Source organism: Heptranchias perlo, chromosome 23 (genome assembly GCF_035084215.1).
Source record: "Heptranchias perlo isolate sHepPer1 chromosome 23, sHepPer1.hap1, whole genome shotgun sequence".
Classification (NCBI taxonomy): Eukaryota; Metazoa; Chordata; class Chondrichthyes; order Hexanchiformes; family Hexanchidae; genus Heptranchias; species Heptranchias perlo.
This window is the reverse complement of record NC_090347.1, coordinates 20,670,114-20,695,297: the sequence shown is the minus strand read 5'-3', so window position 1 is coordinate 20,695,297 and position 25,184 is coordinate 20,670,114. Positions and strand designations below refer to the sequence as shown.

At 42.4% G+C, this 25,184-nt stretch overlaps 2 protein-coding genes across 4 annotated transcripts in view; one reads left to right on the top strand and one right to left on the bottom strand.

Moving 5' to 3' along the window:
- lrrc45 (leucine rich repeat containing 45) overlaps positions 1–21,323 on the bottom strand; it is a 63,391-nt gene extending 42,068 nt beyond the window's left edge. The window contains exons 1-6 of one of the 3 annotated variants that reach the window (XM_068004145.1): positions 21,210–21,323; positions 18,605–18,891; positions 16,670–16,731; positions 9,554–9,624; positions 6,417–6,595; positions 5,821–5,949 (exon numbers count right to left, since the gene is read on the bottom strand). In XM_068004145.1, coding sequence (XP_067860246.1) covers positions 5,821–5,949; positions 6,417–6,595; positions 9,554–9,624; positions 16,670–16,731; positions 18,605–18,836 — 673 coding nt within the window. In that variant the 5' untranslated portion in view covers positions 18,837–18,891; positions 21,210–21,323. Of the gene's footprint in view, positions 1–5,820; positions 5,950–6,416; positions 6,596–9,553; positions 9,625–16,669; positions 16,732–18,604; positions 18,892–19,272; positions 19,332–20,925; positions 21,177–21,209 lie in introns of those variants that run through there. The other 2 variants (XM_068004147.1, XM_068004148.1) reach the window with 2 other exon arrangements.
- A 105-nt stretch (positions 21,324–21,428) lies between these two features.
- LOC137341162 (uncharacterized) lies at positions 21,429–24,253 on the top strand. Its single transcript, XM_068004149.1, has 3 exons — positions 21,429–22,055; positions 22,317–22,479; positions 22,641–24,253. The coding sequence occupies exons 1-3, from the start codon at positions 21,819–21,821 to the stop codon at positions 23,411–23,413; spliced, it is 1,173 nt and encodes a 390-aa protein (XP_067860250.1). The 5' UTR covers positions 21,429–21,818; the 3' UTR covers positions 23,414–24,253.
- The last annotated feature ends 931 nt before the right edge of the window (positions 24,254–25,184 follow it).

Here is a 25,184-nt window from a genome sequence, read left to right as displayed (position 1 = left end):
TCATCCGCCCTGCCCGATTTTCCTTTCCATTGAAGTCTGTAGAAAAGGACAGGTGGGAGGGTTGTACAACAGGTGGCCAATCTGCTACAGCCCGTTTTACACCCCTGTTGAAAGTTCCGCCTATTGAGTCCACATACACTTCAAATGATGCAGTGAAAATCTCCCTCATTTAATTTACAGGATTGCCTTTGATGTCAAGAATGTAATTTGAGCTAATTCTAAACATCCCAGTGCCAGTGGTGAGAGGCATCAAAAGCTTGCTTAACAGAGGCTTCCTGGGTGGCTTAGCCTACTAGGTAATACCAGTAGCAAAGATAAATAGCATTGGCAACTCATTGCACACATGCAAGATTCATGCAAATTTAGTTGCTTTAAAATTGCATTTGTAGCTTGTGAACAAATGCGCATGTGCAAATCTTATGGACGTACAGTTGCTCCACTGTTCCCCAATCTACCTGCAGTATAAATGAAGCAGATTTTGCAGCAAGGGTGGCAGTTTACATTATCTGGTATCAAAGGGTAGATGAGAGTCCTAAGTTGAAGGACTCTTTCAATCCAGTTCCCAGAATCTATAGAGAAAAACTATCAATTTTTCCAATCTGGTTTGGAGACCAAAAGCATAGCAGACATAGGAAACAAATACAGTCAAAGGTCAGGAGAGGAAAGAAAAAAAAATGAACAGGGAGTGAGTGCCCTTTTGTGACTGAGGCTAAAGCCCAGCACTTAGTGCAATGTTGAAAAAGCAGCTTTAACCTATTTCTAGGTACAATCAAATAAAACTCCCAACACTCAACGTGGTGAAGTTAATAATGCCAGATTTGATTCTGATTTAATACTTTAAGCGAAAGATGCTACAGCTAGTAGCCCTCTCACCTTTGAATTGGAAGGCTGTAGGTTCAAGCGCCATTCCAGAACTTCAGCACATAATCTAGGCAGTGCAGTACTGAAGGATGTTGCATTCTTTTGCCCTTCCTATTTGCCAGTTCAAGTGGATGTTAAAATATGCAAAGGTACTTTTTGAAGAAGAGCAGGGAGTTCTCCTGGTACCCTGGCCAACAGTACTCCCTCACTTTCTTGACCAGTACATTTCCGGCCCAACGAGGAAGGAGGCATTGCTTGACTTAACTCTGGGGAATGAGGCAGGCCAAGTGGAGCAAATGTCAGTGGGGGAACATTTAGGGAACAGCGATCATAGTATCATAAGGATAACAATAGCTATAGAAAAGGACATGGACCACTCTTAAGTAAAAATACTCAATTGGAGGAGAGCCAATTTCAATGGGATGAGAACAGATCTGGCCCAGGTAAATTGGAATTAAAGATTGGCAGGCAAAACTGTAACTGAACAATGGGTGGCCTTTAAGGAGGAGATGGTTCAGGTACAGTCTAGGTACATTCCCACGAGGGAGAAAGGCAGGGCAACTAAAGTTAGAGCTCCCTGGATGATAAAAGAGAGAGAAAGATGAAGCAGAAAAAAGGGGCATATGACAGATGTCAGGTGAGAACCAGGCTGAATATAGAAAGTTCAGAGGGGAACTGAAAAAGGAAATAAGAGGGGCAAAGAGAGAGTATGAGAATAGACTGGTGGCAAACATAAAAGGGAATTCAAAAGTCTTCTACAGGCATGTAAACAGTAAATGGGTAGTAAGAGGAGGGGTGGGGCCTATCAGGGACCAAAAAAAAATCTACTCATGGAGGCCAAGGTACTAAATGAGTACTTTGCATCTGTCTTTACCAAGGAAGAAGATGGTGCTAGAGTCTCAGTAAAGGAAGATGTAGTTGAGATACTGGATGGGCTAAAAATTGATAAAGAGGATGCATCCTAGATTGCTGAGGGAAGTAAGGGTGGAATTTGTGGAGGTACTGGCCATAATCGTCCCAACATCCTTAGATGCGGGGGTGTTGCCAGAGGACTGCAGAATTGCAAATGTTACACCCTTGGTCAAAAAAAGGTGTAAGGATAAACCCAGCAACTATAGACCAGTCAGTTTAACCTCTGTGGTGGGGAAACTACTGGAAACGATAATCCAGGAAAGAATTAGCAGTCACTTGGACAAGTGTGGATTGATTAAGGAAAGCCAGCATGGATTTGTTAAAGGCAAATCGTGTTTAACTAACTTGATAGAGTTTTTTGATGAATAACAGAGGGTCGATGAGGGCAATGCGGTTGATGTGGTGTATATGGACTTTCAAAAGGCGTTCAATAAAGTGCCGCATAATAGGCTGATCATCAAGATTGAAGCCCATGGAATAAAGGGGGCAGTCGCAGCATGGATACAAAATTGGCCAAGTGACAGGAAGCAGAGAGTAGTGATGAACGGTTGTTTTTCGGAGTGGAGGGTTTTGTACGGTGGTGTTCCCCAGGGGTTGGTAATAGGACCACTGCTTTTCTTGATATACATTAATGACTTGGACTTGGGTCCACAGGGCACAATTTCCAAATGACACAAAACTTGGAAGGGTAGTGAACAGTGAGGAGGATAGTGATAGACTTCAAGAGGATATAGTTAAGCTGGTGGCATGGGCGGATATGTGGCAGATGAAATTTAATGCAGAAAAATGCAAAGTGATACATTTAGGTAGGAAGAATGAGGAGAGGCAATATAAACTAGAGGGCACAATTATAAAAGGGATACAGGAACAGAGAGATCTGGGCGTTGAAAGTGGCAGGGCAGGTTGAGAAAGCAATTAAAAAGCATAAGGGATCCTGGGCTTTATAAATAGAGGCATAGAGTACAAAAGCAAGAAAGTCATGATGAATCTTTATAAAACACTGGTTCGACCACAACTGGAGTAATGTGTCCAGTTCTGGGCACCACACTTTAGGAAAGATGTGAAGACCTTAGAGAGGGTGCAGAAAAGATTTACTAGAATGATTCCAGGGATGAGGGACTTCAGTTACGTGGATAGATTAGAGAAGCTGGGGTTGTTCTCCTTGGAACAGAGAAGGTGAAGAGGAGATTTGATAGAGGTATTTAAAATCATGAAGGGTCTAGATGGAGTAGATAGAGAGAAACTGTTCCTATTGGTGGAAGGGTCAAGAACCAGGGGACACAGATTTAAGGTGATTGGCAAAAGAACCAAAGGTGACATGAGGCAAAACTTTTTTACGCAGCGAGTGATTAGGATCTGCAATGCACTGCCGGGAGGCAGATGTGGACTTGATGAGCCAAATGGCCCAATTCCGTGCTGTAACCTTTCTATGATTCTAATCAACACCTCTCAAAATAGATCAACTGGTTATTTATCTCATTGCTGTTTACAAAATGGCAGCCATGTTTGTTCACAAAAGCACTGCACTTCCAAGTATTTTTTGATTCATTCTTGGGATATGGGCATCGCGAGCAAGGCCTGCATTTATTGTCCATCCCTAGTTGCCCTTGAGAAGGTGATGGTGAATCACCTCCTGGAACAAGTAACTCACTGATTATGAAGTGCTTGGAGATATTTCTGAGAGATGTGATAAGATGGTACATAAATGCAAATTATGTTTTTCATGATTCAAAATATCAGATGAATGCTTGATATTCTTATTAAATAAGCTTTTCATTTGGTTTGGACATAACTGCAAATCTATGGAATAGAGTTTCAACAAAATTCTGGAATAATGCCCACTATTGTGAACCATAATTGTGAGCATCACCAACATCCCCAAAAAGGAGCTGAGACATGTTTGTGGACTTTGTTCAAAAGAAATCAAGTACACGTATTTAGAAATGTAATTTTAAACTGAAACAGTCCAATTACAAGGAAATTTAATAGTATAAATTGTTTCAGCAGGATTTGCAGTCCATAAAATAGGTTTCTATTTTTAAATATGCATTTTGTGCTAGCACTAACTGTATGGAATTTTTTTGGACTTGTGAAAATGTAGCCTAGCATTTTTTTGGGGGGTGAGGGGGGTTAAGTTGTTATTTTGCACAAATAAGAAGTACCAGTCATTTTCATTTTTTATGCTAGTTGAAGATCTGATGAGAAATTTAGTTTTACATAGAAACATAGAAAATAGGAGCAAGAGTAGGCCATTCGGGCCTGCTCCGCCATTCAAAATAATCATGGCTGATCGTCTAACTCAGTACCCTGTTCCCACCTTTTCCCCATATCCCTTTAGCATTAAGAAATATATCTATCTCCTTCTTGAATACATCTAATGACTTGGCCTCCACTGCCTTCTGTGGTAGAGAATTCCACAGGTTCACCACCCTCAGAGAAGAAATTTCTCCTCATTTCGGTTCTAAATGGCATACCCCATATCCTGAGAATGTGACCCCTGGTTCTGGACTCCCCAGCCATCGGGAACATCCTCCCTGCATCTAATCTGTCTAGTCCGGTTAGAATTTTATATGTTTCGATGAAATCCCCTCTCATTCTTCTAAACTCGAGTGAATATAGGCCTAGTCGATCCAATCTCTCCTCATCCGTCAGTCCTGCCATCCAAGGAATCAGTCTGGTAAACCTTCGTTGCACTCCCTCCATGGCAAGGACATCCTTCCTCAGATAAGGAGACCAAAACTGCACACAATACTCCAGATGTGGTCTCACCAAGGCCCTGTATAACTGCTGTAAGACATCCCTGCTCCTGTACTCAAATCCTCTTGCAATGAAGGCCAACATACCATTCGCCTTCCTAACTGCTTGCTGCACCTGAATGCTCGCTTTTAGCGACCAGTGTACAAGGACACCCAGGTCTCGTTGCACCTCCCTTTTTCCCAATCTATCACCATTCAGATAATAATCTGCCTTTCTATTTTTACAACCAAAGTGGATAACCTCACATTTAACCACGTTATACTGCATCTGCCATGTTCTTGCCCACTCACCCAACTTGTCTAAATCACATTGGAGCCTCTTTGCATCCTCCTCACAGCTCACATTCCACCCCAGCTTTGTGTCGTCCGCAAACTTGGAAATATTACATTTAGTTCCCTCATCCAAATCATTGATCTATATTGCGATTTACTGGGGCCCAAGCACTGATCCCTGCGGTACCCCACTAGTCACTGCCTGCCACCCGGAAAAAGACCCGTTTATTCCTACTCTCTGTTTCCTGTCTGTCAACCAATTCTCAATCCATGCCAGTATTTTCCCCCCAATCCCATGTGCTTTAATTTTGCACACTAACCTCTTGTGTGGGACCTTATCAAAAGCCATTTTAAAGTTAATCTTGAATCTACTAAAATCTTTTAACTTGTACTTTTTTTTTAAAGCCTCTAAGAGGTTTAGGGACATTTTAGAAAAAAATTTGGATGACAAAATTAGTTTTCAATTGAAATACAGAATGTGGTCTGACATGATGATGGTTACCATGGTGAAGCATGCCAAAGAAACCTATGGGGCAAGAAATCGCTTTTTATGTTTGGTGATAATCTAAAAATTGTATTATAGTACTAAAATAACATTACTTCTTATTAACACAAATGAGATAAGGATGGTTCCAAGCATCACTTCTGAAATAAAATTGGAAGAGAAACATTGTCTGCTGAACACAGAACACTTAGGTTTAAAAGAAACTTGAAGATTTTAAACGAACTCATTGAAAGAATAAAAGAATCATTACATAACTCCTTCCACTTCTTGAAAGTGAGGGAGAAATTAAAATTTGAATATGCAAACCTCCTGCACAGTTTTAACTATCGGATTAAAGGATTAAGTGAGAGCATGGCATCTCTATATGCTTAGCTTTGTGCAGTGGCACACCCTGGATGCCATCGGCTTAAATAACAAATCGCTTGCATGGACAAATATTTTCATTTTTCACTCAAGTGATTTGTCACTCTCCAGAACCCATTTACTACAAGAATAAAATCCATTTGCACCTACCTACAGCTTTCAAGAGATCACTGGGGATGTTGTTTCCAGCCAGTTCTAGACGCACCAGGGTCTTGTTTTGTTGTAATGCACTGAGTAACGCTCGCCCGCCTAACAGGCCAACATTATTCCAGCGAAGATCTACACAATAGACACAAAACATAGGAACGATCAGGAAATTACAGAGGCTACAAAGTACAGTGAGAGAATGACATCACTGTGAGAGCCATCTGCAGCTTTTAAAGTTGCTAAATTAACCTAGGTTACATTTGTGTCCATTGATGTGCTTCCAAAATTAATCAGGCTCCATTTGTGGCAAAATGGTAATTTTTTTTTAAAAGTGGCATAATATTACTTAAGTGTAGACATTTTCAAACAAATAAATTAATAGCATTTTTTCTAAAGCTCAAAAACAAGTGAGACTTAACAAGTATGAAATACACAGCTCCATAATGAGTTTAACGGCAATATAAAAGCTCAATGATTTCCAATACACGATCGTTATGCAACTGAAGTGCTAACCTTATCGTTAATTTTGATGAAAAGTACTTCTACATTTTTTTTAAAAAAAGGATTAAACCATTCCCCAAAGTATTCCCCATACTCACCCAGTTCCTCCAGTGTATCATTATGTTTTAAGGCCATTGCCAGCTCGCCTACACCCTGGTGGTTGATCTGGTTATTGCGCAGGTCTAGATGTTTAAGGAATTTGTTGGCTCTGATTCCCTCACAGAATACGCAAAATCCTTCCTCCCACATTCCAAGAGCGTTCCATTCCAATATCAAACTAGAAGGAATCACCACACGACATGAAAAGTGTCTTAAATAATAGTGACTGGACTTCAAAAGACTTTACATCTGACACATATCAATTAAAACATACCTAATTATCTAGTCTTTTCCAAGTAAGTTTAAAGGGATCACCACAAAGAGAGCACTCTCTGCTTAGCTGAAGTTACGTTTAACCTAGTATGTCTTTAAGCGCACAACAGTTAACTGAACCAGAGCAGAAATTTTATTTTCCAACTGCTCCTTCCAAGGAAAGTGCTGTGAATAGGTACATTCTGAGGTCATTATTAGTTTACTGCCGTTATTGAGGGAATTTTATATTGAAAATAAAATGTTACCTGATCAGTTGCGGTATCTTAAATATGATATTTGGACCAATCATATTCAAACATGACAATACACTTAACACATGTGACATTGAAATATGGCCTGTACATATATAAATAGATATTCTGCAGAGTTGTTAGGGATCATTTAATTCAGTTTGGGTCTATATTTTCCTCACAGTGGTGATATTCTGAATATTAATATCCAGTGCACACCATGGAGTCAATTTTAGGATGGCCGAGCAGGTGCGTTCCTGGCGGGGGGGTTCCTAAAATTGGGGAATTCTGGAGCGGGTCCGGAGCCCGGCTCCAACCCGCCAACTTCCGGGTTCCCCAATGGCGCGAATCAGTGCACGCGCAGCCCCCGCATGCGGGACCCCCACCGGCAATTAAAGCCGGCAGGATGACAGTTTAGATAGTTAGGGAGGTACTTGAAGTCGTTGACGACCTCATTGGGAAGAGATTTTAGCAGGGATGTGATTTTGGACTCTCCTCAGCGTGTTTCCCATGCTGTGGGAAACACTCCCTGTTGTTGCGGACGTGTTTCAGTCAGCAGCCATTGGGAGATGCAGAGGATTCCTTGACAGTTGGGGGGAATGCCTCATTCATTGCAGCAGGGCACTCTGTCACCTCAGACAAAGTTTTGCCTGCCACATAGTTGTCTCCACACTCAAAATTATTATATCATACCCTAAACTCTGCTGTCCAAAACACATTTACCTACTTTGCAGACCCCCTCACACCGTCAGGATGGGGGATGGGGGGGTTCCATAGCTGCATTCATCACTCCATTGGAGGACGAGCAACATCACCAGCCTCGCCAGGCATGCCGTCCACCTCCACCACGTGGAGCTACTCAACACAGTGCTGCGCAACTGCATAAAGTAGTTGTGCAACTACACATACACCCACTGTAGGGTGACCCAATGGGTGGCATCAAGGGTGTTTATGGAGAACCTCATGAAAGGGCCTTATTGCACAAGCCAGTCAAGAATGGCCAAGATGTGGCAGTAGTGGTGACAATATAAAATGTAATGCGAGTTGATCAGAAATCAAATATAAGTAAAAACCATGATAAACCCTCAAACACCCTTGTACATCCCCTTCATGCTCACGACACGTTTACCTTACGCTTCCTACTACAAATGTGATACATGCCCTGTGGCTTCAGCACAGGTAGTGGCAGGTTAGGTGAGGCTGACCGTGAAAGAGATGCATGAGAGGGGGAGTATGAGACAGAGCCATGAGATTGTATGAGGATTGGGTTGATTGGTAATGGTGGTATGAGTACTGGGGAGGTGAGGAAGTGCAGGTAAGATAAGGATAAGGGTTCAGTGGGTGTGAGGAGTGATGTGATAGAGTAGTGTTGGCAGTGCAGAAGGAGATGTGGGGTGGAGGCGGTGATGTGGCAGATGGAGTGTAGGCGAATGAGTAAGACTTCGGCTGACCTGGTTAGGTCATTGAAACGCCTCCTGCACTGTATGCAGGTGCGTGATATGTTGGAGATGCTGGTGACCTCCTCTGCCACCTCGAGCCAGGCCTTCGTGGTGCCAGAGGCAGGCCACTTCCTCCCGTCTGCCAGGTGGAAGATCCCCCTCCTCCTCCTCACCCCATCCAGTTAGACCTGGAGTGAGGCATCATTAAACCTGGGAGCAGCCTTCCCCCTGGGCTGCTCCATGCTGTAATTTTGCCTATTTTCTGCAGCGTCAGTCAGTGGAGGACTGCCCCTTTAAATAGGGCTCCTCCAGCTAACAGCCTACGATGCGGGTGCGCAGTTCGCCCGCTGTGCAGCTTTCCAGTGCGAAACCTGGAAGCCAAGGTAAGTGGCTTCAATTTACTTACGATCGCGTGCCAAACCCACCGATTTCACTGGGCACGTTATCCATGCGCCCAGTCGACCCCCTGCTGCCAACCCGCCTCCCTACTAATATTGGGCCCCATATCATTAAATGCAGAATGAAAGTTGCATTGATGGATTAGTGTTTGCAATATAATTGATGCAAGTTTATTAAATAATAGTCAACAGTTCATTAATAGAAATGAAGGTTAGCATGTATTGTAGTACAAATACAGAAAATGCAATGAGAAGCTATGGAATAGAATTTACATCAATGGGGAGGGCTAACCTGGTATGTAAGTAATTAAAATAAGTTAGATGAAAATCTGAGGCTTTTATAACCAAACTACATAGATATGGTTCTGCTGATATCACAAAACACCTTTCTTCCTCACAGTACAATTAATTCTCATTGCCATGGGGTCTGAAAATATGTACATTAATGATCATTATACGTTACACAATGAAAGGGAAAGCCTGATCCCTACAGTTCCTAACTTGCATTTCATTAAACAAAACCTGGGTCAGATAACTCACACTGTATTTGTATTGGGGGAGGGAAAGGACTTCATCAAAACTGGATTGGACTTGTCACAAGAAAAATAACAGATGCTGATTTGTACTCTGTACATCCCTGTGTCAAAGACAATTTGAAAGCCACCTGTTTAGCTGCTGATCTGAATTTAAAATAAAATTGCTGGACTATAACTTGGTGTTGTAAAATTGTTTACAATTGTCAACCCCAGTCCATCACCGGCATCTCCACATCACGATCTGAAGGAGCCATTCTTACCTCTTGAGAGACTTGTTTTGTCGTAGCAGCTTCCCCAGTGCTTCAGCCCCAACTGTTCGCAGGTTATTACCCTTAGACACAAAATAATAAAGCTCCTAAACTGAATATTGGACAAGGTGATCACTAAAAATAATTACCATAGTATGCAGATATATTATACAGTGTTACAGAAGTGATAATCTGGTTAAGAATGCATGCAGCATTGCGACTTATTTGTTTCTCAAAACTCACACTGTGGAATAGCTCACTTATGTTGCTTACATGTCAAATCTTGTTTTCATCCCTACACTGTTAAACATATTTTGAAGTGTTGATCATGGATCAGAGTAAACTACAAGTTTAATACATGTTACAAATAGAAATGGAAAGAACAGAAGTGGCAAGCAGGCTTCGAATTTTTGAAGAACTTTGTACGAGATGAGCTCAGAAGCCAATAAACAAAGTGCTTTTTGATTGGTTCTTAGGAAATTTGAGTCAATCGGGAAAGTATGATGCACCATATGCAAGGCTTTGAATATTGTCGATTCAGCAGAAACTGATCATTCTGGTGATTAAAATTTAAGTTCAACAAGAATGGTACAGCAAACACCTTTGGATGTAAATGAAATATAGCATGGGAAATTGCATGTTGAACAAGTAGTGAAAATTGAAAGGAAAACTAAAGATATCTATTTCACAAAATAAAGGATATCTAAAATGGATTTCAATGGACTTTGTAGCAGTACAATGAAGAATATGCAAATAGGCAAAAAGTAGAGAAATACTGACGTTATCCCATCACAAAGACTAAAATTACAGATCAGAGAATAACTAGCACCAGTACTGGGGAAGGAGAAAGCTGTTCCGTTGGGACAGACTACACCTGAACCATGCGGGGACCAGAGTTCCAGCGAATCGAATAACTAGGGAGGTAGATAGGGCTTTAAACCAAATTGGGGGAGGGGAGGTGGAAAAAGAGGGTCCCGGTGGAGATGAGAATCCCTACATGGTCAGTTTTCGGTAAAATATTAAAATGTCTACGTGGCAAAGAAGCAGAATGCAAAATGGTTAGAAAGGGTTAATTAGTTAGTAACTGAGATTGATACAAGTGGCCTGGCCCTCCTGCTGGGCCATATGTTTGCTTAGTCAGCAGGCCTGCATTGTCTTATCAATGATAGGTCTTTGATGTGAGTCAAGGACTGGTCTGAATGTCTCCATGTTTATGGCAGATCAATATAGGTAACGAGCTTAGCCAAAGTTGAAAGACATTCCAGGTTGGGAGATAAGGAACAGAAGGAACAGGGAAGAACATTCCAAGTTGGAAAGTGAGGAAGTTATCCCCTTTGATGTCTAACAGCAGCATGATCAGCACATGGACGATTTATGATTGGTCGGAAATAATGTAACCTCGCATGGCAACCTATGCCCGGCTTATGATTGGTGTTGACCCTCGTTAAGTATGTTCCAACCCTATTCATCTGTATAAAAACGTGTGGATTTCTGTATGTTGTTGTTCTTGCTCTGCCAGCATAGAGGGACTCTATCAGGAGTCCAAATCAATGCTGCAGACTAAGAACCCTGCTATTAAAGATGTGTTGAACTTTAAAATGTATTCGACTTCAGTTATTACTGAACCAGACTGAGGGGAAAGAATCCGGATGGTCAGAGAGAAATCTAGAATGCTGAAGAGAAAAGACAAGGAAGCAGTGCCGAAAAGTGACTGGGGTAGGGATAACCAGATAGTACGCTCTGTCCCTTCCTGACACAAACAAAAGAGTGCACTCACAAATAGGGTCCGGGTAAGAAAAATGTTAAGACAAATAGGACCACAGTACAAAAAAATGTTAAGATGTCTAAAAACGTTAAGACAAATCTAAAGGCACTGTATCTGAATGCACGAAGCATTCGTAATAAGGTAGACGAATTAACAGCGCAAATAGATGTAAACAGATACAATATAATTTCGATTACAGAGACATGGCTGCAAGGTGACCAAGGCTGGGAGCTGAATATCCAAGGATATTCGATATTTAGGAAGGACAGGCAAAATGGAAAATGAGGTGGGTGGCATTGTTAGTAAAGGATGAAAACAGAGCAATAGTGAGAAAGGATATTAGCTCAGAAAATCAAAGATGCGGAATCAGTCTGGGTGGAGTTAAGAAGCACCAAGGGGCAGAAAACACTGGTGGGTGTTGTCTATAGGCCTCCAAACAGTAGTGGTAAGGTAGGGGATGGTATCAAATAAGAAATTAGAGATATCTGTAACAAGGGTATTACAGTAATCATGGGTGACTTTAATCTACATACAGACTGGCCAAATAAATTAGCAATAATATTGTGGAGGATGAATTCCTGGAGTGTGCAAGAGATGGTTTATTAGACCAGTACATTGAGGAGCCAACCAGGGAACAGGCTATCCTAGATTGGATATTGTGCAATGAGAAGGGGTTAATTAATAATCTTGTTGTGCGGGGTCCTTTAGGGAAGAGTGACCATAACATGATAGAATTCTTCATTAAGATGGAAAGTGAAGTAGTCCAATCCAAAACTAGGATCCTAAATCTAAACAAAGGAAAGTACGAAGGTATGAGGAATGAATTGTCTACGATAGATTGGGGAGCTTCATTAAAAGGCATGACGGTGGATAGGCAATGGTTAACATTTAAGGAACGAATACATGAATTGCAACAGTTATACATTCCTTTCTGGTGCAAAAACACAAAAGGAAAAGCAGCCCAACCATGGCTAACAAAAGAAATTAAGGACAGTATTAGATCCAGGGCAGTCATATAAAGTTGTCAGAAAAAGTAGCAAGCCTGAGGATTGGGAGCAGTTTAGAATTCAGCAAAAAAGGACCAGGAGATTGACTAGGAGGAGAAAAAGAGAGTATGAGAGTAAACTTGCAAGGAACATAAAAGCAGACTGTAGAAGTTTCTACAAGCATGTAAAAAGAAAAAGATTAGTGACGACAAATGTAGGTCCCTTACAGTCAGAAACAGGAGAATTTATAATGGGGAACAGGGAAATGACACAGCAATTAAACAAATACTTTGGGCAGCATTTTAGCACCCGCTATCGGGTGCATTCCTGGCAGGGGGGCCCCGAAAATCGTGAAATCCCGGAGCGGGACCGGAGCCCGCCTTGAACCCGCGCACTTCCGGGTGCCCCGCTGACGCGCGGCGTGCACGCGCAGCCCCCGCTGGTGGGAATCCCGCAGGCAATTAAAGCCAGCGGGATGCCACTTGAAAGTATTTATTTTGCTTGTTCAGGTCATTAACTGACCTGATTAAGGGATTATGTGAGGAGGGGTGGGATTTTAGAGCAACCTGGGACTGTTTCCCACACTGGGGGAAGCACTCCCAGTTCAAATGGACCTGTTGCAGCCATCAGCCTGTGGCAGCTGCAAAGGTCCATTTGACAGGTGGGGGGGGGGGGGGGGGGGAGAGAGACCCTCACTCATTGCAGGAGGCCACTCTGTCACTTGGGACAAAGTTTGGCCTCCACCATCCTCCTCCTGACAATCAAAGTCACCAACTTGCACACTTACCCCGGGGTCCAGACACATGTACCTACCTTGTGGACTCCTTCAGATGTACATCTTCCGGATGGGGGCCGCCGTAGCTGCAGTCATGACCTCCTCGGAGGGCGAACAGCATCACCAGCCTCGCCGTCCACCTCTGACACGTGGAGCTCCACAACAGAGTGCTGTGACACATCCACCTGCACAGTAGGAGGGAGGGCTACCACAGAGAGAGATGCGTCGCAGCGGGCACTACCCTCGCCACAGGGTCCACAGACCAAGGCTCAGCTTCCTAGACCTCTCTGAGCAGCAGTGCACACGGAGGCTCAGACTCACTCGACATGTAGTCGTGGACATCTGCAGCCTCCTTCATGCCAAGCTTCTCCTGGCTGGCCCGAGCACCATCGTCTTACCTGTCGCTGTCAAAGTCACCACTGCCCTCAACAACCTCTCCTCCGCATCCTTCCAGGGTGCAACCGGGGACATCGCCGACGTCTCTCAGCCGTCTGCACAAAAGAGTCCTGCAAATACACCTACACCCACTCTGCAGTGACACAATGGGTGGCATCAGTTGTGGGTCTTCATAGTGATCCTCAGGAAAGGGCATTATTGCACAGACCAGACAAGATTCGCAAAGACATGGCAGTAGTGGTGCCAATATAATATGTAATGTGAGTTGGTCAGAAATTCAATATAAGTAACAACCATGACAAACCCTCAAACACCCTTGTGTATGAGGGTTTGTCATGGTGCATCCCCTTCATGCTCACAACACGTTTGCCTTACGCTTCCTACTGCACATATGTAATGCATGCCCTGTGGCTGCAGCACAGGTAGTGGCAGGCTGAGTGAGGCTGGCCGTGAAAGAGATGCACGAGAGGGTGAGTACAAGATACAGCCATGAGATTGTATGAGGATTGGGTTGAGTGGTAGTGGCGGGATGAGTACTGGCGAGGTGGGTAGGTGCAGGTACGATGAGGATGAGTGGGTATGAGGGGTGATGTGACAGAGTAGTGTTGGCAGTGCAGAAGGAGATGTGGGTTGGGGGCGGTGATGTGGCAGACGGAGTGTAGGGGAAAGAGTAAGTGTACTCACTTCGGCTGACCTACTGAGGTCATTGGAGCGCCTCCTGCACTGTATGCAGGTGGGCAATATGTTGGTGGTGCTGGTGACCTCCTCTGCCACCCCGAGCCAGGCCTTCCTGGTGGCAGAGGCAGGCCGCTTCCTCCCGCCTGCCGGGAGGAAGATCTCTGTCCTCCCCCACCTCCTCACCCCATGTATTGATACCTGGAGTGAGGCATCATTAAACTGGGAGCAGCCTTCCCCCTGAGCTGCTCCATGTTTGTTGCAGCATCTGTCAGTGGAGGACTGCCCCTTTAAATAGAGCTCCTCCAGCTGACAGATCTTACTGCGCATGCGCAGCCCGCCCGACGCGCAGATCAGCAGTGGGGAACCCGGAGGAGCAGGTATGTGGATCCAATTAGTGGATTGTATGCTACAATTGCGTGGGGAGCTGACTAATTTCATCGGGCGCGTTACCCACGCGCCCGATAGCCCCCCCGCCGAGAACCCGCAGCCCTGCTAACATCGGGCCCTTTGGTTCTGTCTTCACAGAATAGGACATAGAAAACTTCCCAGAAATGCTAGGGAACCAAGGGTCTAGTGAGAAGGAGGAATTAAAGGAAATTAGTATTAGTAAAAAAAAGTGCTGGAGAAATTAACGGGACTGAAAGCCGATAAATCCCCAGGATCTGATCATCTGCATCCCAGAGTACTAAAAGAGGTGGTCATGGAAATAGTGGAGGCATTGGTGGTCATCTTCCAAAATTCTATAGATTATGGAACAGTTCCTGCAGATTGGAGGGTGGCAAATGTAACCCCACTATTTAAAAAAGGAGGGAGAAAGAAAACGGGGAACTACAGACCGGTTAGCCTAACATCAGTAGTAGGGAAAATGCTAGAGTCTATTATAAAGGATGTGATAACAGGACACCTAGAAAATATCAATGGGATTAGACAAAGTCAACATGGATTTATGAAAGGGAAATGGTGTTTGACAAACCTACTGGAGTTTTTTTTGAGGATGTAATTGGTAGAATAGATAAGGGAGAACCAGTGGATGTGGTGAATTTGGATTTTCAGAAGGCCTTTGATAAAGTTTGCCATAAGAGGTTAGTGTGCAAAATTAAAGCACATGGGATTGGGGGTAATATACTGGCATGAATTGAAAATTGGTTAACAGACAGGAAAGAGAGTAGGAATAAATGGGTCTTCTTCAGGGTGGCATGTGGTGACTAGTGGGGTACCGTGGAATCAGTGCTTGGGCCTCAGCTATTCACAATATATATCAACGATTTGGATGAGGGAACCAAATGTAATATTTCCAAGTTTGCTGATGACATAAAACTTGGTGGGATTGAGAGTTATGTGGTGGATGCAAAGAGGCTTCAAGGCGATTTAGACAAGTTGAGTGAGTGGGCAAATACATGGCAGATGCAGTATAACATGGATAAATGTACAGTTAGCCACTTCAGAAGGAAAAACAGAAAGGCAGAGTATTATTTAAATGGTGAGATTGGGAAATGTTGTTGTACAAAGGGACCTGGGTGTCCTTGTACACCAGTCACTGAAAGCAAACATGCAGGTGCAGCAAGCAGTTAGGAAGGCAAATGGTATGCTGGCCTTCATTGCAAGAGGATTTGAGTTCAGCAGCAAGGATGTCTTACTGCAGCTATATAAGGCCTTGGTGAGACCACACCTGGAGTATTGTGTGCAGTTTTGGTCTCCTAACCTAAGGATGGATATACTTGCCATAGAGAAAGTGATGCGAAGGTTCACCAGACTGATTCCTCGGATGGCAGGACTGTCTTATGAGGAGAGATTGGGTCGACTATGCCTGTATTCACTAGAGTTTAGAAGAATGAGAGGGGACTCTCATTGAAACGTATAAAATTCTGACAGGGCTAGACAGACTGGATGCAGGGAGGATGTTTCCCCTGGCTGGGGGGGTGGGGTCTAGAACGAGGGGTCAGTCTCAGGATACGGGGTAGGACATTTCGGACTGAGATGAGGAGAAATTTCTTCACTCAGAGGGGGGTGAACCTTTGGAATTCTCAACCACAGAAGGCTGTGGAGGCCAAGTCACTGAATATATTTAAGAAGGAGATGGATAGATTTCTAGACACAGAAGGCATCAAGGGGTTCGGGCAGAGAGCATGAATATAGTATTGAAATAGAGAATCAGCCATGATCATATTGAATGGCAGAGCAGGCTTAAGGGCTGAATGGACTACTCCTGCTCCTATATTCTATGTTTCTATGTAACTACCCTACCCTATTCTTACCCATTGTGTTCCATTTAGTTGTACACCTCATAACCTGATAGGAATCTTTATATCACAATAAATGCTTTATTTTTTGTTGATGTGGTTTAAAATAACCATATTTGAGAAGCTGGGATAAGATTCTGAAGTGCTTTTGCTGATGACCTTCACAATATGTCACTCAACAACTTCTATTCTGGGAATTAAAGAGTATTCATCCTCTGCCCCAAAGTGTGTGGCTATATCTTACTTTCTATTATCTTATCTCCTGAGTCCAGGCCTGCTTACACTTACCTTTATATCTAACGCTTGGATCGTGGTGTTTGCACACAGTCCATGCAACAGCAGTTTGGCACCTAACAAAACAAAAAACATTTAAGATTTTGTACAGATACTTAGTACTGCATTAGAGGCCTACAAAGGGCCAACTTTCAATAAATCTTTTAGATTATAAATCATTCGATCATTAATTACGGCCCATTTACTGTATATCACTAATAATTTTGCAAAGCTATTTAATTTTTTTTTTAAATAGTATGTTCCTTTTTCCCTTGTCTTTGTGGGCTATGTATCTCCTGCAGTCAAGAAGGCAGGGGGTAAGCTACCTACAGGCCAAAAGCCACTGGCTATGTATTGCAAGGACTGGGTCATGGATACCCTGGGGCCAAAACTCTCTTTTGTTTTCCTTTTAGTATGAGGTATCTGTTTTCCATTGGGCACTTCACCATAGCAACATAGATGGGAAACTTATAGCAGCAAAGGAAAATGACCTATTCTAGTCCACTAAGCCACTTACTGCTGTAAAATTGAAAGCAGGAAATACAAAAACAGAATAAAAATCAAGTCTGCAAATACTCAAATATAGGAAAGCTGGATTCCAAAAAGTTAACCACGTAACACTGATCCCACAATTTACAAGTACTGCAGGCATGGGAGAGTTTTGTGGACCAAATTAGAAGTGTTTTATTTTCCAAAATTTATCACCTTACTAATCTATCATACAACATATGAAACTTAATGATTAAAAGTTTTTTTTAATGCTCTCACTTTTACAAAAGTAACAATTTATACAATTGGTAATACAATGTAACAGGTCAGTGGAGAATTGGCCTCAAACAAGGTTAGAGTCATGGTACTGCCAAGCATCTTCAAGAATGAACATAACCAGCATGGCAGCAGGCCTGTGACAAAGGCTTGCTGGAAAACATAGCTCTCAAGTTAGTAGTACTGGAATATAGGAACATAGGAACAGGAGTGCCATTAAGCCCCTTAAGTCTGTTTCACCATGTAATTAGATCATAACGGATCTGTACCTTAACTCCATTTAGAAGTGGATGTCGGAATAGGCCCGGTTTAAAAATCATTTTCTGATATTGGTTTACTTTTTTGGCATGTTTAGTTGATAAATCATCAATTTCCCCTTGTATGATTTTGAAACATAGATTACAAATGGATAGTGTAAATAACTGGAGTTAGCTTTATTTAGTTGGCAGCACTCTCACCTCAGGGTCAGATGGTTGTGGGCTCAAGCCCTGCTCCAGGATTTGAACTCACCCAGAGCTGACATTCCAGTGCAATACTCAGAGAGCTGTATTGTCAATGTTGTCATTCTTAAGTTGAGACATTAAACAGAGGCCTGTTCAGGTGGATGAAAGTTTTCAGCACTCTTCATCTAATGTGGCTGTGAAGAGTTACAGATCCCATAACACTTTTTCAAAAAGACTGGTAAGTTCTCCCAGTGTCCTGGCCAGTACTTTTCCCTCAATAAATACCAACCCTTCCCCCAACCAAAAAAGATTAACTGGTCTTTCATTTCATTGTTGTTTGTAGGATGTTGACTGACATTTTTGCCTACATAGCAGTAATCTCACTTCAAAAAAATTATTTTGTGAAGCACTGAGATGTTGCTCACAGATGTGATAAGGAGATATATAAATGCAAGTCTTTCTTTTTCTGATAACTGGTGCTTGTGTCAAGTTATACAAGTACACAACAATAATAAGATCATTTGTGGCTAAATTAGTTGAAAAGCACAGAAGATTACACAACCAACTGAAATACTTCTAATTATTAATACATATCATCTTGAACTTAACATGTTTAGTGTCTATGGACCGTATCTCAATATTGCAACATTTCTGTACAAATTTCCAGATTAGAAGCTTCATTTAACATAGTCATAGGCGTTCTGTCCTCCCTGATCACATTATCAACGGATCATTACAATACCTTCTTCATTTAGCATGCAGTCACAAAGCATTATCTCTGTGAATACAATATCGTTCATTAAAACCTTTCCCAGGACAGCACATGTGTCAACAGAGAGAGACTGTGTGGAGAGGTCCAGCCTTTTCCTCAAGGTCCCATCACAAACATCATGCAACTGATTCAGAACACATTCCTGTGGCTCAATACAAGCTTCTTTACAAAGGCGAAGGTAAGTTCTCTTGAAATCATCCATCCTTAAAATATCTGTTACAGTTGAACTTGCTCCAGTTATTCAACGTAACATTTTTCTGTGAAAACAGCAACAAGCACCAAGACATATTACCAGTGGGATACTGTGACATTGCTATAATTATTCCTCTCTGCTGCAGACCCTGTACCAACCCATCACTAAAGATAGACATTAACACAGTTCACATTAGAGGGTAGAAACAAAAATGCAACTTGCCTGGGCAAGATAACATTCACATGCATTGCATGCTTCTACTGTTTTCAAGGAGGCAAAGATCCAACACAAGACTACTTTCATTACCCAACTTTAATTGCATTTATATAGTCTCAACTGCCAGTGCTGTAGAACCTGCCCCATCCGTATTGTGGGGCAGATTGCGTATGTGAAGATATTTAAAATTTGCAGATTGCAACTTTCATTTCTAACCACTGGGCCTTACCCAACGGTTGAGGAAGGTCTATAGAGCATGGCAAATTCCAAACTTCATTGCTGGCCTGTATAGATAGAATGAACATTCAACAACTTACATTCATATACCACATTTAATATAGAAAATGTCCCAAGGTGATCACAAAAAAGGATGCCAAGCTAAAGGAGGAGATATTAGCAAGAGCAGCCAAAAGCTTGGTCAGAGAGGTGAGTTTCAAGCAGACTCTTAAAGGAAGAGAGGGAGATAGAGGGTGTAGGAAGGAATTTCAGAATGTGGGACCTATGTGGGTGAAGGCTAAACCATGTTTGTGCCAGATACAACCAAGAAAAAATGGCAGTTTACATTACTGTTGTGGCGCTTTTGTCTCAAAGAAAACAACCTCTTCAGGTGGATCTAAGCTCTTTCATTGGAAATATTGCTGTAGCTGAAGTGTCACACCAGCTACAGTGCTGTAGGTTAAATTCAGCATTACTTTTCACCTTTTAAAGCAGAGTGTATGGTACCAGACCTTAATTTATGGCAAAACTGCTAATATATAAATTCTACCAATGGCATAATTTAAAAAAAAAATTAATTTAATTAAAAACAAATGTATGACCCACAATCTAGTGGAGCAATGCAATGTGTACTAATGCATTACACCACAAATTGGTATGGCACAAGTTTATTTCCACAAATTTCTCATGTACTGATTTGATATCCCTTGTAAAGAAATAGCAGTAACGAAAGGTTGAACACTTCTTCAGTGAGTGAAATTGAATTTAATTCAGTAGGTCATTCCACTCCTGCCCACCTCTTGGATAGCCGGTTACAGAGTGAGAATGGTAGAGACCTGGGAACACAAAATATTTGCACCAGTGTCAGGGAATGGTGCATACCACAGTGAAATGTATATTTAAGAACAAATGGTGAAGCTCGTTATCTCTCCCCAAGGCCAGTTTTCATCTCGACAACCAAGTTCCATTTCCATATTACCACTTTATACATAGATACAGCTGACATAGTAACCAGTCACTTTGATACATCCAACCGATCCTGGGTAAACATGCACCTCTATTAAATAAAACACATTTTTAAAAACGATACGTCCACACCATTCTAGAGAAGAATAAGAGAAGAAAAAGCGACATTAAAAATGACATTATTTAATCTCTAAAGGCATAAGATTCTGGGGTTACCTCCTCTGTATATTGTGCACCCGCTAGGCCGACTCGTATTACACAGTAAACGCCACGGGATTCAATGGGTTAAACTGTGTCGGTTGCCTAAGGAGCTGGTAACAGCGGCCTTACCAGCGCCAAAAATGTCGGAAGTCAAACGAAACGGATAACTTTTAAATCGCGTAACGGGGAAAGGCGGGGGGCGGGGGTACAAGGCAGAGAAATTGAAGAACTGTGAACAGGAAGCGACCTTAATGCTCTCGAGTACTTGGTAGAAAGTCGACATGTCAAAAGCAGCTGAGACACACAAACCAACAACATATGTTGCACCACTTTACAACAGAATAAATAGCACATTAACCAAAAGAATTACCAATGAGTATAACCACCACCAGAGCAAAACAAACGCTCCAGTGACGGGAGAGGTGAACAAGACTGAATGAACCCTAGCGACCCATCACACTGCAGTCTTTTTACCTTGAAACAATTGATTCCTAAATACCTGAAAACAGCCAGAATGCGGAAAGCAAGAGACACAGGTGAAGTTTGAAGAAGCCGGTCCCGGGCAGGCAGACTCAATACTGTACAGTGTCGGGATACAGGGTAGCCCGTCACTCTGTCCATTGCCCCTCCGTTACCTGGCATCAATTCACTAGTTACCGAGTTGTTGTTTATTTGGGGGGGGGGGCTAAACTACCCGCCCGCCACTAGCTGACATGAGCAAAGTAAGTGTTTGTGATCAGGATAAAGTATATTTGCTATGCTCACTCAATTGCTGTCACTTACACTCTTTCCCCCAACAGCGACTCCCCGCCCGTCGCTCGAGCGCCGCGGCCCCGCCGTATCCATGCAGCGGGGCATTATGGGACGCGCGGAACTGGCCAATCCAGAGGGCGCCGCGAGGCATTCTGGGAGTTGTAGTTTGATTGTAACCGCGGCCAGCCGCGCGGACTCGACCAACGGACTACAATTACCGACACGCACCGCGCCGCTGGGCAGGTCATTTCGGGTTATAACCGAAAACTGGACTCTTATGGAAAGAGACAGAGCGCCATCCTCAGCGTGGGGAACTGCAGCCGACTCCAAAGAAAGGCTGACATTGCTCTTTCGAACGAAATGTGAGAAAAACGGTCGCAATGTGAGAGATTGAAACGAAGTTATGAGAAAAGCATATGTTACATAGTTTTAAAAAAATGAAATCGTAGCAACACACAAGCTTCTCAACATGCAAATTGTGAGAATGCGATCTCGTTAGCGGCAACAAGAAATAGCAGCCAGCCAATGCTGCACTTGCAGTGATTGTTTCGCCTTTTCTGAAGAAGTTAACTGGTCACTTGAACCCCCTGTAAAGTTTTAAAAAAAACTTTTGAGAAGCAACCGGTGAAGGGTGCAAAAATGGCAGACAGGAGAATTCGTAAGGCTCGTTTCAGCAGCCGGGACCTGTGTGTCCTGGTCGATGCGGTAATGGAAAGACGGGAGGATATCTTTGGCAGGGGAGGTGAGCCTCCCGACATGCAGAGGAGGCGTGATGCATGGCAGTACGTTACAGAGAGAGTCAATGCAGTTTCCGGAACTCATAGGACCTGGGAGGAAGTCCGCAAGAAGGTCCATGACTTAAAAAAAAGCACAAAGGTAAGGTACGAATATCGCTGTCAAATAGGAGCACAGAACGCATGTGTACCAGGCAAAGTTGTAACAGTCATCTAGAAAAGCAAAAAAAAAAGCTGCACTGGTCGAGAAATGTTAGCAACAATGCAGCAAGTAACAGTACAAATAATAATAGGGATTTATGCAAGTTTCATTTTACATGCAATGATCGAATGAATGTACTGCAGCAAGGTAGTTTCTAAGGTCAAATTACTGTCTTAGATCTCAATACTCTTACTTTTAAAGGAAAAACTCGCTTATAATAGAAGATCATGGCAGGCAGCGGGTGGTGGTCCCCCAGATGTTAAAACGTTGACGGAATTTGAAAATGATATGATCGTTGTGTTTGGAAAGGAAAGTCTTGAAGGCCTTAGGCCTGTGGATATTGGTACAATGCCAAGGCACATTCGTGAGTAATATATTATTCAGGTATTCTGTGATTTGCACAAAATGTTAAGTGAACATGTCCCTACACACCGTATACAAGTTGTTATTTTGTATCAAATGACAGTGCAGCACCCAAATGGATCTGTGCTTATGTACTCAATGTACCATTTTTCCTCTTCAAAGCGCAAAGAGAACACAGTGGACTGCATATTGTATCAGCAGAAGAGCAACATACACCTGAATGCCAATTGTCACCGATCCCACTTGAAGCAGGTACCAGCACAGAAACACCTCTAGTTAGAGGTATAAAGGATGAGAATCAGGAAACACCAAGTGAGTCACTGAGCACTAGTGAAGAATGGGAGGAAGTAGTGGTGGGTGATGAGGGGACAACTGTTGAAGCATGGAGACCCAGCATGGTAGGTGCCCCTACTGGGCTGGATGCAGTTACAGACCTTAATGGGCCTGCTTTCAAACGGAGGCTGTTAGAACATGGGGTCCGTGTTGAGCAGTCACTTGCCTTCATGCACACCACTTTGGAAGATGGTATGGTTAGGTTGGACCAGCGGTTGTCCTCATTGCACTCTGCCATTGAACAGATGGCAACACCTGTAGCATCTGCAGTAGAAACCTCACTTATGCAAGCCATAGGCACAGCAGGAGCATCTCTTATGAATGCTCACACTGTTGCTATGGAAGCCTTGGGGTCAAAACTTAAAGAAGCAGTTATGGCTGGCTTTGATTCACTTGGAGAACGGTTACATTTAACCATGACCGAGGGATTCAAAAATCTCATTGAAGCACAGTGTTCTACACTTACACAGATGATTGCGTATTGTGAGGAGATACCCTCCACCAGTGGCATCAGTGAAGTTCAGGCAGTTGGCACTCATGTCAGCACCAGTTCTGTGCCACCACATATCTCTGCACAAGTAACAGGTGGGGTAGTAATTTGACAAAAAATGAAAATAGACCCCATTATGGTTATGTATTTTTAACTAACGTAAAAAAAATCTACTGTACTTTTAAGTTCAAATTAGCTTCAGGCATCACCCTATTTCCTTGGCTGTCATATTCTATTTGAGGGTTTCTTTTGAGAAGAGTGTGTTACTTCAAATCTAATTAACACCATTGTGCATTTAAAAGAAAGGATGTCCCAGTAAACAGGGTGAATTGTTGTGTGATGTAACATCCATGTTAAGGTTGTACTTAAAAATATTTATATCTTTTAGGATGTAGATAATTTAACATTTGGGAGTAGCATCCACAAACTTGTGTATCTACCATTTTACTCAGGACAATGTATATTTAATTCTGCATTACTATTCTATAGTGTTTTTGTAACATTGTATTGCAGCACTCTATTTAAAGTTATGCCATTGCTAATTGCTGGCTGGAATTAATACTGTCCCATTTCGGGCAGTCATTCACCCTCATTGTCAAATGCAAATAAAATCTCAAGGTTGGCTATAAAAATATACTTCAGAATGCATCAAAAGAGAAATATAGCTTAAACCTCAACTTCTGAGACCCTGTTAAAATCTGAAAAAAAGCAGCATGTCTAGAGTTAGTGTTGGAAAAGTATTTAAAAATTCAGTTTTAAAACAGTAAAAAGGCTATTTTCGAAATGTTGCAGGAACCGATCCTTTTAATCTCTCGAACTGCTCCAAGAACATTTATGTTTCATTTAAGGTTGTGTAGTATTAACCTAATCATAATGTTTGTGTGTGTAATTTTATAAATAAATATTGCAGTCATTTTCACCCGTACAATTCTGGTCCTTTGTTTGATATTCTTGCATTTTGAGGATACAGAAAATGTAGAACACATTTATAAACAGTCCAGTATGCACTTTACTGCATTAAGGGTAATTATTAATCCAGGCATAACTTCTGCAAAGGCAGAATACTTAAAACATATGCTAATAGATCATGGGGGACTAAGTCCATTCATAGGAACTGTAGTGAAGCTGTTGAAGGAGAAAATATTATTAAAAACCTAACTTGTAACAGCATACATTAGTTTATGTATTTTCTTCGAGTCTGTAATTTTTTTTTTCTGTAGCTTGAGCAAGTGGCTCAGCCAATGGTGAAGTTAGATTCAGTTGAATGAATAGAACATTCTTAAAACAAAATTATGTTGTACACAGAAACAATTAAAAGCACAACTATGCCAAGAAATCTTAAGGTATCAATGTATTCCTCCTGTATGCACCATGTAATCAAAATGTACAATGGCTTCATTTTGTAAGTCATAGTCCCACTTGCGCTGTTGAGTGGCTGCTGCACCCTGAAGTAGTGATTATGTTGGAATCAATAACACAAGGAAGAGCAATGCATAGGTCTTGTAAGGAGAGTTTGAGGAGTTAGGTGTTAGATTAAAAAGCAGAGCTTCAAGGGTAGTTAGGGAGAAGCAGATTAGACACATCAACATATGGCTTGATAGTGTAGAAGGGAGGATTTCAGATTTCTAAGACATTGGGATGCATTATAGGGAGAAGCTCCACACACAGGGTGGAGACTTCATCTAAACCCACCAAAGATGTTAAGGCAGTCCAGAATAGTAAGCTCAAGGAGGGGCAGATGGAGAGGTAAAAAGAACTTGCATTTATATAGCGCCTTTCACGTCCTTAGGATGTCCCAAATTGCGTTACAGGCAATAGTAAGCGTAGTCACTGTTAGAACCATATAACCATAGAAAAGATACAGCACAGAAGGGGGCCATTTG